Source organism: Panthera onca, chromosome C1 (genome assembly GCF_046562875.1).
Source record: "Panthera onca isolate mPanOnc1 chromosome C1, mPanOnc1 haplotype 2, whole genome shotgun sequence".
NCBI lineage: Eukaryota > Metazoa > Chordata > Mammalia > Carnivora > Felidae > Panthera > Panthera onca.
Window position 1 is genome coordinate 51132809 of NC_138346.1, and position 17371 is coordinate 51150179.

Sequence of the window (17371 nt, forward strand, 5' to 3'; positions counted from 1 at the left end):
CTGTGCTGACGGTGTGGAGCCTGCTTGGGATTCTGTCTCCTTCCCTCTCTCTCAAAATAAATAAAAATAAACTTTAAAAAAAAGAAAAGACTATTCTAAAGCTACTGGTTTTCCAGAGAAATAACCATACTTTGAAATCCTGATTTTTCTTTTTGAAATCTACCTAAAAAATGTAAATGAGAAAAGAAAATGTCTTTCATGGCATTGTTTACCTTGAATTAAATACTCCTTATAGGTTACTATCCTGAATTGGTGTATTTTTTCCTTTATCCACTAGATGGAGCTCAGATGCTTCCTGTTTACAATGTCCATTAAAAAAGGTCTAGAAAAGCTGATTTTATCTCTAGAATGTTATTGCTTTGCTGTACTTCTATTTTAATAGTTACTACTTAACAGATAAACCAGAGGCTTTTGTGCTATCAGAATGTAAACCAGTCTCCTAGTTTCATGTCAGTTTGAAACTTGTTGTGGCTGGTTGTATATTTTATTAATTTTATAGGTTTATGTTACAGCATTAAAAATTTTAAGTCATTCCGTATCTTTTGGTGTCTTTTTCATCAACTGTATTTTAACAACACTAGGGAGATTAATGTTTTTTTTTCCTAGAATTATAGTACTATAAGTAGCAGTAATACTAATATTAATAATTGTCAGATTTATTGATATTTTATTACATCTATACAACAATCCTCTGAGGATAGGTATGGTTATCATTATTTGTTGAAGAAAATAGACTTTGTGTAACTTACTCCGTATCACACAGTTCATAAGTAGTAGAGCCAGTATTTGAATTTAGGCTTTAATTACAATGCATGAGCTTTTTATACCCTCTTCTGTTGTGAAGTACCTGCATAGTGTTTCTAACCATTTGGTAGGATTTAAATTTAGAACTAAGATTAACCTGTTAATATAGTTGATGAAATCGCTCTCAATTTTGTTTTTTGTGGTAACATATACATTTTCTGCGTTAACTATTTTTAAGTGTACAGTTCAGTGAAATTATGTATGTTCACATTGTGCAGGTTTTGAAAATTATGCTGTTAGCTAAGCATTCACTTATTAAAAAATGTATTATTTATTATCAACTTCAGATGTACTTTATATGCTATTCATTTTTTTTAGCTGGCTTGAAAGGGATGTTTTTGGTCCTAATCTTACTGAAGTATAATACACACAAAGTCACCTATTTTCAGTGTACAGTTTGAATTTTAGCAACTGTCTGTGTTCGTTCACATTACAGCCACTACAGTCAAGACATAGAAAGTTTCCAACACTTAAAAGTTTTCTTGTGTACCTTTTTCTTGTGTACTGATGCTCTCTCTAAATCCCCGCCAACCATTCATCTCCTTTTGGTCACTTTTGCCTTTTTTTTAACAAAAAATTTTGTATAAATGGAATCATATACTATATAATCTTTGTTTTTTATTTCTTTCGGTTAGTATGTTTTTGAGATTCATCCATGTTAATGTATGTATCAACATTTCATTCCTGTTTAAAGCTGAAAAATATTCCTTAGTATGGATATACCATCTTGTGTATCCACCCATTAGTTAGTGGACCTATGAATTGTTTCCCCTGTTAGATGTTCTTAACATTATTTTTTGTTTCTTCTTTCAGAATCTTTCTGTTTGCCCTGAAGATGAATCAATCATCATGTCCTCCTTTGTTAACACTATGACTTCCCTGAGTGTAAAACAAGGTAAGTCTTTTAAATAAAAGCATATTTTCTTCTAATTAGGTTTTCAAATTTGATTTTCAAGGAGAGGATTTCATAGTTAATTTTTATAGACTCACTTATTTTTGGACATATTTAATCTGTTCTCTTTTGTCTTAGCTTTGTTCTCTGTGAAACAAAAGTTTCCAAAATGGGTGTGTGACATTTATAAAAATAATGAGAATTATAGCTTGAAATATTTTATTATTCAGCAGGTGAAAAAAGGCATTTTGTAATTAAAAAAAAACAACAATAACAAAGAAACATAATGAAGTGTATATGTGGTCCACGCATCACCTGTGACAATAGTATGTACCATTGATAAAACATTTTAAAAATTGCCAGGCACTTATATTATCCTATTTAGTCCACATCAATTTTAAAAAGTTCTTTATGCTTTTATTTGGTAGGTTTGGAAACTTAAGGTTTGAGAGTTAACCTCTCCATTATTTAACATGGTTTTCCCAAGCTCTAACAGGTATTAAGTGCTACTATAGGAATTTTAAGTTCCAGTCTGTCAATCCCAAAAGTTAATGTCATATACTAGGTTGCTTCTTCATTATTTGAAAACTTCATTCCAACAGATTGGTGTTGTATTTTAGTTTTGTAACCTTTTAAGTAAAGGGTATCCAAATCCTTGAAAATTTGAGTAATAAATACATTTTAGTTTAATCAATATCACACTTAAGTAGTGAAACTGTTGTAAAGTTGGTTGTGATAATTTGGTTTATAAAGAGTTATTTTGAAGAACTTCACTCTGCTGTCCAAAGCTTTTGTTTACGGAATTCCTCAAGCTCTAGTCTAGCTTCTTCAAAATTGACATGTAAGCACACTTAGAAACAGTTTAGGAGAGAAGTCTGTACTTAACACTTCTCTTAGCATAACTCCCTCCTATCAACATTTTTATAGGATTTGAGAATTACTGCCTTGTCTTAGCTATTAAATTATTTTTGTTTTTTTTTAAGTGTACAGTTTAATAGGGTTAAGTGTATTCACATAATTGCTCAACCAATCTCCAGAACGTTTTCATCTTGAAAACTGAATCTCCATAGCTATTAAATATCAACTTCTCAATTTCCCTCGCCCCTGATATCTGCCATTCTACTTTCTGTTTCTTTGAGTTTGATTACTCTAGGTACCTCATAAGTGGAATCATGCAGTATTTTTCTTTTTGTCACTGACTTATTTCACAACGTATGTCCTCAAGATTCAGCCACACTATAGCATGTGTCAGAACTTCCTTTTCAAGGCTGAATAATGTACCACATTTTGTTCATCTGTTCCACTGTTGGCGGACATTTGTGTTGCTTCTGCCTTTTAGCTGTTATGAATAATGCTGCTGTTGTGAATAATGCTGAACATGGGTTTACAATGATCTCTTTAAGACCCTGCTTTTAATTCTTTTGTGTATATGGCCATAGTTGAATTATCTTGATCTTAAATTTAAAACTGTGATTATATATTTGTTGAAACATTAATTTGCTTTGTAATCTTTTTTCTACTGTTGTAGTTGAAGATGGGGAAGTATTTGATTTCAGAGGAATGAGATTAGATTGGTTTAGGTTACAGGTAAGAATAACTTAATTTTCATTGGCTTTCTGTTTGGATATTGACTATTTTAGCTAATATGGAAACATTACTTAGAAAAAAGTTCATTGTTGTATACCTGTTGAAAAGAGTAACCATAGCCTTGTATAACTGACCATAGTCTTTACCTCAGAAGAAACAGTTTTTTTATTAAGATGTAATTGACATAGAACATTATACTAGTTTCAGGTTTGCAACATCATTACATTAGTACTTATTGCAAAATGGTCGCCATAATGTATCTAATTAACATCCATCACTACACATAGTTAGAAATTTGTTTTCTTATGGTGAGAACTTTTTTTTTAATTTAATTTTTTATTTTATAAAATTTACATCCAAATTAGTTAGCATATAGTGAAACAATGATTTTAGGAGTAGATTCCTCAGTGCCCCTTACTCATTTAGCCCATCCCCCTCCCACAACCCCTCCAGTAACCCTCAGTTTGTTCTCCATATTCATGAGTCTCTTCTGTTTTGTCCCCCTCCCTGTTTTTATATTATTTTTGTTTCCCTTCCCTTATGTTCATCTGTTCTGTCTCTTAAAGTCCTCATATGAGTGAAGTCATATGATTTTTGTCTTTCTCTGACTAATTTCACTTAGCATAACACCCTCCAGTTCCATCCACATAGTGGCAAATGGCAAGATTTCATTCTTTTTGATTGCTGAGTAATACTCCATTGTGTGTGTGTGTGTGTGTGTGTGTGTGTGTGTGTGTGTGTGTGTGTATACATACACCACATTTTCTTTATCCATTCATCCATCGATGGACATTTGGGCTCTTTCCATACTTTGGCTATTGTTGATGGTGCTGCTGTAAACATGGGGTTGCATGTGCCCCTTTGAAACAGCACATCTGTATCATGTGGATAAATGCCTAATAGTGTAATTGCTGGGTTTTAGGGTAGTTCTATTTTTAGTTTTGTCAGGAACCTCCATAGTGTTTTCCAGAGTGGCTGCACCAGCTTGCATTCCCTACAACAATGCAAAAGAGATCCTCTTTCTCCGTATCCTCGCCAACATCTGTTGTTGCCTGAGTTGTTAATGTTAGCCATTCTGACAGGTGTGAGGTGGTATCTCATTGTGGTTTTGATTTGTATTTCCCTAATGATGAGTGATGTTGAGCATTTTTTCATGTGTCAGTTGGCCATCTGGATGTCTTCTTTGGAGAAACATCTATTCATGTCTTTTGCCCATTTCTTCACTGGATGATTTGTTTTTTGGGTGTTGAGTTTGATAAGTTCTTTATAGATTTTAGATACTAACCCTTTATCTGATATGTCATTTGCAAATATCTTCTCCCATTCTGTTGGTTGCCTTTTAGTTTTGCTGATTGTTTCCTTCGCTGTGCAGAAGAAGCTTTTAATTTTGATGAGGTCCCAGTCTTTCATTTTTGCTTTTGTTTCCCTTGCCTCCAGAGACGTGTTGAGTAAAAAGTGGCTGCAGCCAGATCCAAGAGGTTTTTGCCTGCTTTCCCCTCGAGGATTTTGATGGCTTCCTGTCTTACATTTAGGTCTTCCATCCATTTTGAGTTTATTTTTGTGTATGGTGTAAGAAAGTGGTCCAGGTTCATTCTTCTGCATGTCGCTGTCCAGTTTTCCCAGCACCACTTGCTGAAGAGACTGTCTTTATTCCATTGGATATTCTTTCCTGCTTTGTTAAAGATTAGTTGGCCATACATTTGTGGGTCCATTTCTGGGTTCTCTATTCTGTTCCATTGATCTGAGTGTCTGTTCTTGTGCCAAGATGAGAACTTTTAAGATCTATTTTATTAGCAACTTTTAAATATGCAATACAGTATTGCTGATACAGTCATCATCCTGTACATGACATCTGCAGGACTTATTTGTTTTATAACTGGAAGTTTGTACCTTTTGGTTACTTTCACCCATATTCCCCAACTCCAGCTCCCCATCTCTGGTAGCCAGCAGTCCATTGTCTACATCTATGAGTTCAGTTTTAAGGGGTTATTTTGTTGTTGTTATTTTTTCAAATTCCATATATAAGTGAGTTCATTGGGTCTTTGCCTTTCTCTGGCTTACGTCACTTAGCACATTGCCTTTGGGGTCTGTGCATGTTGTTGCAAGTGGCAAGATTTACCCCATTTTTTTGGCTGACTAATATTCTTGTGAAACACACACGACACACACACACGCACACATTTTTTTTCACCACAATTTATCTATTTGTCCATCAGTTGCCACTTAGGCTATTTCCATGTCTTCTTGGCTGTTGCAGGTAGTGCTGCAGTGAACAAGCGTTTGTAGATACCTTTTTGAGTTAGTGTTTTCATTTCCTTCAGATAAATACCTAGAAATGGAATTAATTGGATCCTATGGTAGTTCGTTATATTTCTAATTTTTTGAGGAATTTCCATACTGTTTCCAGAGTGACTGCACCCATTTACATTCTCACCAAGAGTGCATGCAGGTTCCTGCTTTTTCCACATTTTTGCCTTGTTACCTCTTGTGTTTTTGATAATAACTTTTCTAACAGGTGTGAGGTGATATCTCATTGTGGTTATTTGCATTTCCCTGATGAGTAATGAGGTTTGAGCACCTCTTCATGTGCTTGTTAACTATCTGGATTTCTTCTTTGGAAAAGAATAACAAGCAGCCAGCTCACAGGCCATAGTTTACCATCCCCTGATGTAGTGCCAAAAGCTGTATTTCTGAAATGCAGAAATAAATGGTATTAGACTTTAAAACTTTTCATTTAATATATAACTCACTTAAATAGTTTTTAAGGGCTTTAAAATTCAAGCTTAAAATCTTTGTATATACTGTAAATTTAATGATGGCATTTAATTGCCCCTTAAATACTTCCAGTAATTATGTGGAAACTGTGGCTCAGTTTTTTTAATAACTGCATATCTTAAAAATACGTATATTTTAAAGTAATACTAATGTGTTCTCATTATAAAATGTCAGAAAACCCAGAGGTAAAGTAGTAGAAAATGAAAGTTTGTACTTTTCCCAGTGTTATGCCCTAGAAATACTAACTTTTAATAAATGGTTTATATCTTTTTAAGTGTTCAAACAGTAAATGGGATTATACTATATATACATATGGTTCGGTACCACAGATTAATTTTTCATTTAATTAAAAAATTATAAGCAATATATGTTTGTGGAAGAAATTTTTAGATCAACTCAGTCTGGCGAAGGACTCCAAGAGCATAATTTTCTGGCAGTCTTCTTTATTTCCTGTGGTACTTTTGCTCTTAGGTTCTTTCCTTTCAACCTCAAAATACATAGGCACTTTTCTTGCTCTTGTTCTTTGTTCTATGATCACGTATTTTTAGAGATGATTTTATAAATGAGACCACAGGTATTAAGTAATTTGCCTGAGATTGCAGAGTTAGGTAATGGTAGATCCGGAAAGAAGACTTGAAATAGCACCATCGCAAATATTAAATGTGCATATATAATACGTTGTTTTCTTCCTATTAAAAATGAAGTTTAGAGATTAACATTTCTTTGTTTTAACTAAAGTTGTGAAAAGTACAGAAGTAGAGCATATGAGGTAAAAATAGAAGTGAAAATTGCTCTGCTAAAGGATATACACATTTAAAATTTTGAAAGTCACTTGTAAAAAAAATCGAACTATTTAGTATTAAGTCTCTTGCTGTCAGTTTGTGAGAGTACCTAAACCAACATTTGGGTTCAGAAAATCTTGAGAGATTTAGGTACATTTCAAATTTACTCGTTATTAAATACTTTCAGGATTATTAAGCTTACTCATCTGAAGGATTCACTTGAGAATTTAGCTTGGTTTGGTCATATGGCAGAGTATAAAGCATTTGTTGTAAGCATTAAGAATATAGAATTGATACATCCCTGTGTGTTTTTTTTTTTTTTTTTAATTTTTATGAGATAATTATAAGAATATCACCTGCTGGGGCACCTGGGTGACTCAGTTGGTTAAGCGTCCAACTTCAGCTCAGGTCATGATCTCACGGTTTGTGGGTTCAAGCTCTGTGTCAGGCTCTGTGCTGACAGCTCAGAACATGGAGCCTGCTTCGGATTCTGTGTCTCCCTCTCTGCTCCTCCCTCACTCATGCTCTGTCTCTGTCTCTCAAAAGTAAACGTTAAGAAAAATTAAAAAAAAAAAATACACCTGCTATTTGATTCTTTCATGCGTTGTAGTCTTGCTTTTATCAGTTTGCTAGGGCTGCCGTAACGGAGTCCCAAAGGTGGGTGGCTTAAACAACAGGAATTTATTGTTTTATAGTTTTGGAGGCTAGAAATCCAAAATTAAGGTGTTAGCTGGATTGACTCTGACAGCAGTGAGGGAAAATCTGTTTCATTCTTTTTCCCCAGCTTCTGGTGACTTGCTAGCAATCTTTGATGTTTCTTGGCTTGTAGATGAGTCAATCTAATGGCATTTGCTCTGTCTCTTTTCATATAATCTGTGCATATTTCTGGGTCCAAATTTTTCCTTTTTACAAGGACACCAGTCATATTGGATTATGACCCACTCTAATGACCTCATTTTTAAAAACTTGATTATCTCTGTGAAGACCCTATTTCCAAATCAGGTCACCTTCTGAGGTACTGGGGACTATGACTTCAATATATCTATTTTGTGGACACAATTCAGCCCATAGTGTTTCTCATAATCATGACTAGGACATGCAGTCATTTTCTACTGTATAACTCTTAAGTTTTAGGGACAGTAGGTAGGGCAGAGCATACCAAGGAAGGAAACTGGTATATACAACTTAGCCAGCGAAGTCTTCTCCATGGAAAAAGGGCAGAAGTGCAAGTTGGGAGGCAGTGGCCAGAATCCAGAAGTTTTGCATAGACGATGAAGAACAGGTTAACAGCGAAGGTTCCACTCCTTCATACTCGACCATACGATACAGGAGATAAAATATTGAGCAGTATTATATAATCTATAGAGGAGTACAGATCCTCTTTTGATGATGTTATTAATCTGGCTGTGGAGACAGGCATAACAGATACGGAAAAATTAAATAGCAGTTGAAAATCTAAAAGATTAACTTAAAAAAGCCGCCGATAGGGTATGATTATTATTAACTACAGTTTTCTTAAAAGGGAGAAAGCTTTTTCCAAGTGGGAATTGGTAGTAATGACTTTATAGAGAAAGCATCATTTTGTCCAGACATTGAAGGATGGGTAGAAATTGAATAGGACAATAGTTTACACAGGAAAAGGGCAACCAGTGAGGAAAGGACAAGTAAAGAGACTTCTTAGTGTTAAGTATTACTACAAGAAGGAACAGATCTTCACAAGAGATCTGAATGATCTGACTGATCAATGATCAGGTAGAAGGATACAAGTTAACTATAAGCATATGACCAGAGAGAGGTGTAGCATTCTGTAGATATCAGTAATTCTTTTTTTTTTTTTTAATGTTTATTTTTGAGAGAGCATGAGTGGGGGCAGGGCAGAGAGAGGGAGACACAGAATCTGAAGCAGGTGCGGGGGCTCGAACTCATGGGCTGCGAGATCATAACCTGAGCCACAGTCAGACCTTGACCAACTGAGCTACCCAGGCGCCCCAATATCAGTAATTCTTGAGTAGAGCAGGGCCTGAAGGATAAGCAGTTGGGAGAATTTTATAGTTTTATGCCTTCACTAGAGTCCTATGCAATTTTGATTCTAAGGTCATTAGTCTCTTACTGGTCATTTTGATTTCTCTTTTTTTCTAATCTTTAAAGAAGAGTACTTTCTCTCTCCATGTATTCTTTGTCATTTTTTTCCTGTTTCCTAAGGCATCTTGTTCCCCTGTGTATTCCAGTAGCCTCTTAAAGCATCTTCAGTTATTTTCTCATTTGTCTTCTTCCCTCTGTCTTCAGATTTACTTGGGTTGTTCATATCTTACACTTTTATTTAAGCCTTTTTTTTAAATAACCTTCTCCTTTCGTTGTTGGCAAGTATTTCATTTTTTTTTTTTAATATATGAAATTTATTGTCAAATTGGCTTCCATACAACACCCAGTGCTCATCCCAAAAGATGCCCTCTTCAGTACCCATCACCGACCCTCCCCTCCCTCCTACTCCCCCCCCCCCCCCCCCATCAACCCTCAGTTTGTTCTCAGTTTTTAACAGTCTCTTATGCTTTGGCTCTCTCCCACTCTAACCTCTTTTTTTTTTTTTTTTCCTTCCCCTCCCACCATGGGTTTCTGTTAAGTTTCTCAGGATCCACATAAGAGTGAAAACATATGGTATCTGTCTTTCTCTGTATGGCTTATTTCACTTAGCATCACACTCTCCAGTTGTATTCATGTTGCTACAAAGGGCCATATTTCATTCTTTCTCATTGCCACATAGTACTCCATTGTGTATATAAACCACAGTTTCTTCATCCATTCATCAGTTGATGGACATTTAGGCTCTTTCCACAATTTGGCTATTGTTGAGAGTGCTGCTGTAAACATTGGGGTACAAGTGCCCCTATGCATCATTACTCCTGTATCCCTTGTTGGCAAGTATTTCAAATGAGTCTTTTTTTTAAATTTTCTTTTTCAAATGTCTTTTAAATTATCATTTTGTCACCATCCATTTCCTCTGAAATTATTTTCACAGTGATGCTTTAGTTCAGAATTTTTAAATGAGTGTCAATTAATGGAAGTCTTTAGTGACCTCATGGCCACAACAGTGGTTCCTCTTTTTACTCTAAAGCTGATTAAACGTAATTAAACTTCATTTAAACTTAGTTTATAATAAATATCTGAGTATACTTTGCCATCAGAATATTGCCCTTATTATTCTTTATCCACTCAAAAATGACAAAATATAAAACTGCTTTCTTAGTGAACGGTAACCATCCTTGATGGACCCCTTGCCATTGTAGGGGCTGAGATTTGATTTTTATCTGATTTATAAGGAAAATAATTATTTAGTCTCTTAATGTTTCATGGAAACTGGCAGAAGACATGGGTCCCCTGGGTCAAAGACAAAGGACTTAGCTATTCATTGCACAGGAAGCACCATGAGCATCAACAAATATATGTCATTTTTCTCACTTGCTTTCATGACCCACGCTGGGGGGACCAGATGAATACTATGTATACAGTAGGTTTGTGTTACAGTTAAGGACCACTGAGTTTGATGAGCCCTCCATTTTATTAACAGTAAGCATACTTACTCTTTGATTCAGAGGGAGATATTACCATTCCTCAAATTTGGCAGCTGCAGATACAGTCTTGAGAAATGGCCTGAGTAATGAGTGCTCTGGGTCTTTCATTCTTGGCATATCCAACATGTGTAGGTACATATGAGATCCTTGAAGGAGTATCTCCCCAAAGCAAGCACCCTGGCCATCATTCATAATTCTTCAGTTGCCCACATCTAGTCATTTCCCAGACTTAACTCTTTTAAATTGCCACCATTGTGGATCAGAGCATCATAATCCTGTCTGGATTATTGTACCGCTGCCTCCTGATAGATCTCTGCCTCCTCTCCTGGTCCTTTTCTGTCCACCTCTCCCCCAGTTCTTCTCTCGACTCCCCCACTACATAGAGCAATCTTTCTGAAATAGTAATTGACCACCACACAGAACCTTTGGTTCACCAAAAGGTTTAAATTCTTTAACATGGTATACAGGGGTCTGCAAGATATGATTGAATCTCTTCTGACACCATTTTCTTTTTCCTCTTTTCATTTTAACTGTAGCCATAGTGAACAGTGTTTATTCTGTAGACACCCCTTCTATTCTTGTCCTATGCCTTTCTGGAATGCCCACTATCCACTGACAGGATTTTGTTCTTTGATTTGGTACCTTTATAGTCGAGTTTCTTTCCCTATAAACCTATACTGATGGATTTGGTTAAGTTATATCACCTTATTAGCCAACCTACACTAATTTTTACTATCTTCAGTTTTTTTCCAGAATCCATCAATTAGTACAATGTGTTATCTGGTTTTTAATGATTCAGTATAGTCTAAAACCTCAATGAATCAACATGTACCATACTTATTTTCATCTGAATGTTTCCCATGTATGCTTTCTTTCAAGCTAGACTGAAAATACCTTTTGGTAGGGTTAACTTGACAATTCACTGTTTTATGCTTTTGATACTGTAATTGCAGTTTCCTTTGGGGTTCAAGATGAATGACGCATATATTAGATTTTGTTTTATTGGAAGTAGTATTTGAGTTTATCTGAAGAAATTTTTAATAGGGATTTCAAGTGTGAGTCACTGTTGACAATTTTAAAAAGTTGATGTTATTAATACAGTGTCAAAATAAACATTAAAAAAAATTTTCAATAGTGTTTTTATCCCCCCTGTAGAATGTCAAGGTTAAAATCATTGGTCCATGCTTAAACAACTTTGTTTTTTGCTGTATTTTCACAGGCATATACTAGTGTTTCCAAGGCTTCACTTAGCCTTGCAGATCACAGAGAACTTGGAAAGATGATGAATACAATAATTTTTCATACAAAAATGGTAGATTCCTTGGTGGAAATGTTGGTGGAAACATCAGATCTCTCCATATTTTGGTATGTGGTAATTTTTTTTCAAATCAGAATTTGAAATTTTTAGTATCCAAATATATCTTTGTTGATTGTTTTTATATTAGTGTAGTCCTTGAGACTATTCAGTAATAAACTCTTAAGAATAAAGGGAATAGGGAAAAAAAAGAATAAAGGGAATAGGGGTGCCTGGCTGGCTCAGTTGGAGCATGCGAATCTTGATCTTGAGGTTGTGTATTTGAGCCCCACGTTAGGTGTAGAGATAACTTAAAAATAAAATCTTTAAAAAAAGAGATTATAAAGGGACAGACAACTTGTTAACAAAAGGAAGTTTACAAAGTAGAGATTTTATGTCTTTTTTTTTTTTTATTCTCTATAAGAGGAACTCTTACTGTTGTAAATTTATGTTTATATTTTTTTTGAGGTTGTAAGAAACTGTCAGATTGCCTTAAGGCCCTCTTTTGCATCATTAGATTAAGGAAAAAAAAACTTGTGAATCAAGGTCAAATAGAGCAAATGTTGGGAAGTAAATAGCAAGTAATTTCGCTCTGCTGTATTAAATTAGATGTTAATATAATGATGATGTAGTGACTACTACTCCCTCCATTGTTCTCTGTTCTCCTTTGCTCCTATCGTAGCCTCTTTAGTTAAATTTAGCGGTTTACATTTTTTTCCCCCTTTCTCCCCACATAAATGTGATTCTTGAAGTAAGGTCATGTTTTTATTTTCTTAATGTCTAACATAGTAAGTACTTAATAAATGCTTGAATGAATAAGGGCACTTGATTATGATCAAATTAATAAACAGTGGGATCAGGATTTAAACTCAAGTATTCTGGCACCAAAGTTGTGCAGTGTCAACTCTATATCTGCTTCTTGGCCTTTTTTCCTGTAGGGAAGCTGATTGGAATAACCCAGTATTATGTCCCTTTATTTTTACAATGCTGAGATAATCTCAGTGGATAGTGATAGTCATTTCTATGTACTGAAAAGCTGTCATTATGAATAGCTTCTCATTGGTTTTATTTTGGAAGATAACTCAGTCCACACTGATTTTGGCAGTTTGTTAGGATAGCTTTAATTAGCAGTATTGCAGAAGAAATAGAAATCACCAGACGGAAGGCATGAGAGATCTCTTAAAGGAACTCTAGAAACACAGTATATCACTGAAACACAATATATCATATGTTAGATATGCAAAAATTTTAAGATTATTTGGAACCCTGCACTATTGTTGGACTTGAAAAGAAAATGGAGCATTTTATGTTTACATATGTTTGAACTACAGAAAAGTTCCTATTGTAAAAGAAGCTACTGCAATTAAAAAGTCCTTTTCCCTTTTCTTGGAAGTAAAAGTACTTTGAGTAGTATTTAAAATTTGTGATTTGTAGTCATATTTAATTAATTGTTATGCATCTTTTCTTATCACATTCTTATTTTGTCTGTTATATCCAAAATAAAGACATATTCACTACTTCTGGTTGTCTTACTGTTCCAAGATGTACTATATTTTACAGACTCATATTCTTTTATGTTTAATATCTCCTAAATCTGGAAGTAATTTAAAATTGATGGGTGTGTCATTGTTTAATTGACAGTGTTTTTCTTTCCTAGTCGTACATAAAATAATGGTGTTTCTTGCAATTGATAATGACTTAGCTTGGATAAAAATTTGGCAAGGTGAGATTTGAATGTCGTATTCATATGTCATAGATATGGTTTATTTTCTGTTTGAGTTTATTTTAAAATTTGTTAATATTCTACAAATAATATTTTTGTTACTCTGTAATGATTGTTGGTGTATGAAAGATACTCTTTGGAAAAATAACTACTCCTCTTATGGTAATAAAGGTTACCAGTTGGTAACTTTCACTTACTTGAATCCAATTAAATAAAGTACTATATCATTAAAGTTTTTAACTACAAAAATTGTGATCTAATTTTTGTTTCCTTGTGTAGTTTTTATAGTCGTGCTTTTGAGAAGATGTTTCAACAGTGTTTGGAGTTACCCTCTCAGTCAAGATACTCAATTGCGTTTCCACTGCTTTGCACTCATTTTATGAGTTGCACACATGAACTATGTCCAGAAGAGGTAATTTCAGAGTAGTACTGTGATTTGTATGGCATGCAGAGTAAACTAGAACAAATATGTAGCTGGCTGGGTTTCACAAAGTCACAATTACCTAATCTAGCTTCCTACCTACTTTATCTCTGCAAAATCAGAAGAATGTTTGAATAGATTAAAAAAGCTGTTAATGTTTATTTGCATAGATGGATAAATACACATACATATTTCTAAGAACATGTTATAAAGTCACTTGGAATTACATTTATTAATTGGTGGGTCAGGTATTAATATTTATTGTAAAGTTATATATAGCTATCGATTTTATATGCCTACTTTTCCTGTCAAACTGTTATTGAAAAGACTTGAAAATTGAATGTACACATTACTGACTAAGCATAAACATGTCAAAGAAGAATTTCACTGACTTGTTAATATGATAGATGTAGTACACAAAATTGATATTTGCTAGTATTTGTAAGACATTCACACAGGCACACATAGTTATTGAATAATTGAACTACTCCATAGTTTATTGACAGCAAGTATCTATCAAAAATGTATTCAGTATTTCTTCTAATCTTTAGAGAAGAAATGGCACTTTGTAAATGTGGTAAGAATATATATTAAACTTAAATGGTCCATTTCTTTATAGTTTAACTTAGTGTTGAGTCCCTTTACTTAGAACTACAAAACTTGGAGAAGAGAAACCAACAAATTGCAGTAGCGTTATTAATGTCTCTAAGCGTTAGGTTGCAGATTGTATTCCAGCAATGCATTGGAAACTGACTCTGAGAAAGGTTAGCCTGAGGGAAATTCAGCAGGGACACCTTTTAGGATTTTTACCTGCAGGGATACCAACACCACCACATTTAATAGTTTTATAGAGTTTTTAGATTTAATAGATATTTTCTTCAAGCTTTATGCCGAAAATACATTATTAATTTTCCTCACCATCATTCCTCCCATTAAATTACCCATGAAGTCCTCTTAGTTTTATTTGTCTGGTATAAAACAAGAATTTGAATCCGTCTTCTACTTTCCATTGCTTTTGTCACTGTTGTAGCTCAAATTTGCAATATTCTTCATATATACTCCTAAATAGTTTTCCTGTCTTCAGTATTTCTGCCTTTAAGATCACCTGATACAATGCCACCAGAGTACTTCTTTCCTTCTTGAAAAATCCTCAGTGGTTCTCCATTGCATGTAGAGAAAGTAAAAATTTCTCAGCCAGGCATTTAAATTTAACTTGAACAATTTGGACTCTATACCCATTCTTTTTTTTTTCTTTTGCCTTTTAAAAAATTGTGATAAAAATATTTTTTTAATAAACATTTAACTTTATAATATAAGCATGTACCATTTAAATTATTTTCAAATGTGCAACTCATTGGCATTAATTACTTTCACTGTGTTGTGCAGCCGTCACCACTACCTATTTGCAAAACTTTTATCACTCCAAGCAGAAACTTGGTGTCATTAAGTAGTAATTTCTCATCCCTCAACCCTTGGTATCCTCTAGTCTACTTTCTGTCTCTAAGAATTTACCTATTCTAGGTAGTTTATAAAGGTGGAACCATGTAGTATTTGTCTTTTTGTGTTGGGCTAATTTCTCTTAGCATATTGCTGATGCCTCCCAAATTTTTATCTCCAGCCCAGACCTTTGCCTTTAGTTCTAGATTTTCTGTATATTCTGCTGCAGTTTAGGTATTTGTGACCATCTGAAATGTAACATGTCCAGAATAGAACTATTGATTCTCCACATGTTACCCCATTGCCATCGTTCAAAGCCTTTTCTGCCTTTGGCTCTACCTTTATATATATCCAAATGCCTACTTCTTCTCATCTTTGTCAAAGCCATATCTTTTTTCCTGGATTATTGTTACAGTGTCCTTACGTGGTATCTCTGCTTCTGACATTGTTCTCCTAAAATCTGTCTCAGCACTGTAGCAATAGGGTGAGAGCAGATCATGGAGAGACTGTGACACGTTAAGAGACTTCAGTTGTTTTGTTTTCCATCCAGTCTCAGCATTTCTGAGCCACTTGAAGAGAGTAGTGATACCAGATTTGTATTTTAAATTAAGGCTAGTGAATTTGAAGCAGTGGTAATTTAATGTTCTTTTTTCAGGAGTAAATGATAGCAAGGGGTATGTTTCATCTTTCAAAAGTCAGATTTTGGTTAAATGAAATCCTAAATGTTTATAATTTGAAATCTTTCCTTAAGTAAAGTGAACTAATATTTAATTTTATCTGGCCTGGAGATGCAAACCGTTCAGTTTGGCTTCCTGTTAAAGTTTTAAAGGGCATTTAGAATAAAATACATTAAGGTATCATGAGAGAGCTAGGAACAGTTACATTATGTGTTTAAGTATTTTTATATTCTTGTATATTACATTATTTTAGCATAGAAGTATATGTAAATTATACATTCGTTATGTAATTATGGAAGATCTGTAAGGTAAACTTTCAAAAATTTATCTCTTTGTAAAGTGCTACAAACGTGTAGTGCAAAATTTTATAGCATTATATAGTCAACATTCCAGTTACCGTTGACAAGAAAACCCTATTAAATTATTGCGACATCCACCAAAACTAAAAAGATACAGAATCCTGTAGAGAGAGATGGATGGATTTGAGTGAGTGTATGTTTACATATACATATCTAATCTCCTAAAAAGTAAATATAATGTTCTTTTTTTCCCCTGTTGTATTTAGAAAATGCACAGGTTTTTTTTTTCTCTTCTGGGTTGATGGGTTTGATTTTAGAGAGTTGAATGCCTTGTGAATTTCTTTGTTTTACTGACTTGATTTCTAACAATTTTAATTAAATACTTAAGCTTTTCTTTTCTGTTGGTACACTACAAAGTTATTCATTGTGTTGAGATATGTATATATATGTGTGTGTGTGTGTGTATATATATATATATATATCATTTAAGATTAGAAAATATTACTCTAAATCTCTTTCACATCCTTTCTTTGATAGTTTAATATTTAAGAACTGGATGCATAGGACCTTGTGAAACTTGGAAATTACATTAAGTTTTTTGTGTTAAGGAAAATATTGGTCCTCTAAGATCCCCGCAATCATTGTAGTTGTATAATCACCAAATACTTACTTTATGTCAACTGTGTAAATACAGTATGGTAGGTTAGTTGTTCCCCCCCCCCCCCCCCCCCCCGCAAAATCTGTAACATTCCCTACTCCCACTCCTTACTATACAGACTTTATTTTCCATGTTTATTTAAAAAGTATTTTAATTCAGACCACTTTCTTATAACTTTTATTATTGTTATTATTCTGCTTTGACAGCGACATCATATTGGAGATCGCAGTCTTTCCTTATGTAATATGTTCTTGGATGAAATGGCCAAACAAGCTCGAAATCTCATCACTGATATTTGCACAGAACAGTGTACTCTCAGTGACCAGGTAAAAATTCACGTGTTTCCGCAAGGACAGGATGTTTGTGTATGAAGGCAAGAAAATAAGCTGTTAGTTGTGTGTGTGTGTGTGTGTGTGTGTGTGTGTGTTAAACTCTTAGTAAATCTCATTACCT

At 34.2% G+C, this 17371-nt stretch overlaps 1 protein-coding gene across 4 annotated transcripts in view; it reads left to right on the forward strand.

Annotated features, from left to right (window-relative positions):
- Positions 1-17371, forward strand: part of NCKAP1 (NCK associated protein 1) — a 108779-nt gene that overhangs the window by 55875 nt on the left and 35533 nt on the right. For all 4 annotated transcript variants that reach the window (XM_078451119.1, XM_078451120.1, XM_078451123.2 and 1 more), the window contains 5 exons: positions 1618-1699; positions 3225-3283; positions 11629-11774; positions 13706-13838; positions 17125-17244. In XM_078451119.1, the coding sequence (XP_078307245.1) occupies positions 1618-1699; positions 3225-3283; positions 11629-11774; positions 13706-13838; positions 17125-17244 (540 nt within the window). The remainder of the gene's footprint in view (positions 1-1617; positions 1700-3224; positions 3284-11628; positions 11775-13705; positions 13839-17124; positions 17245-17371) is intronic.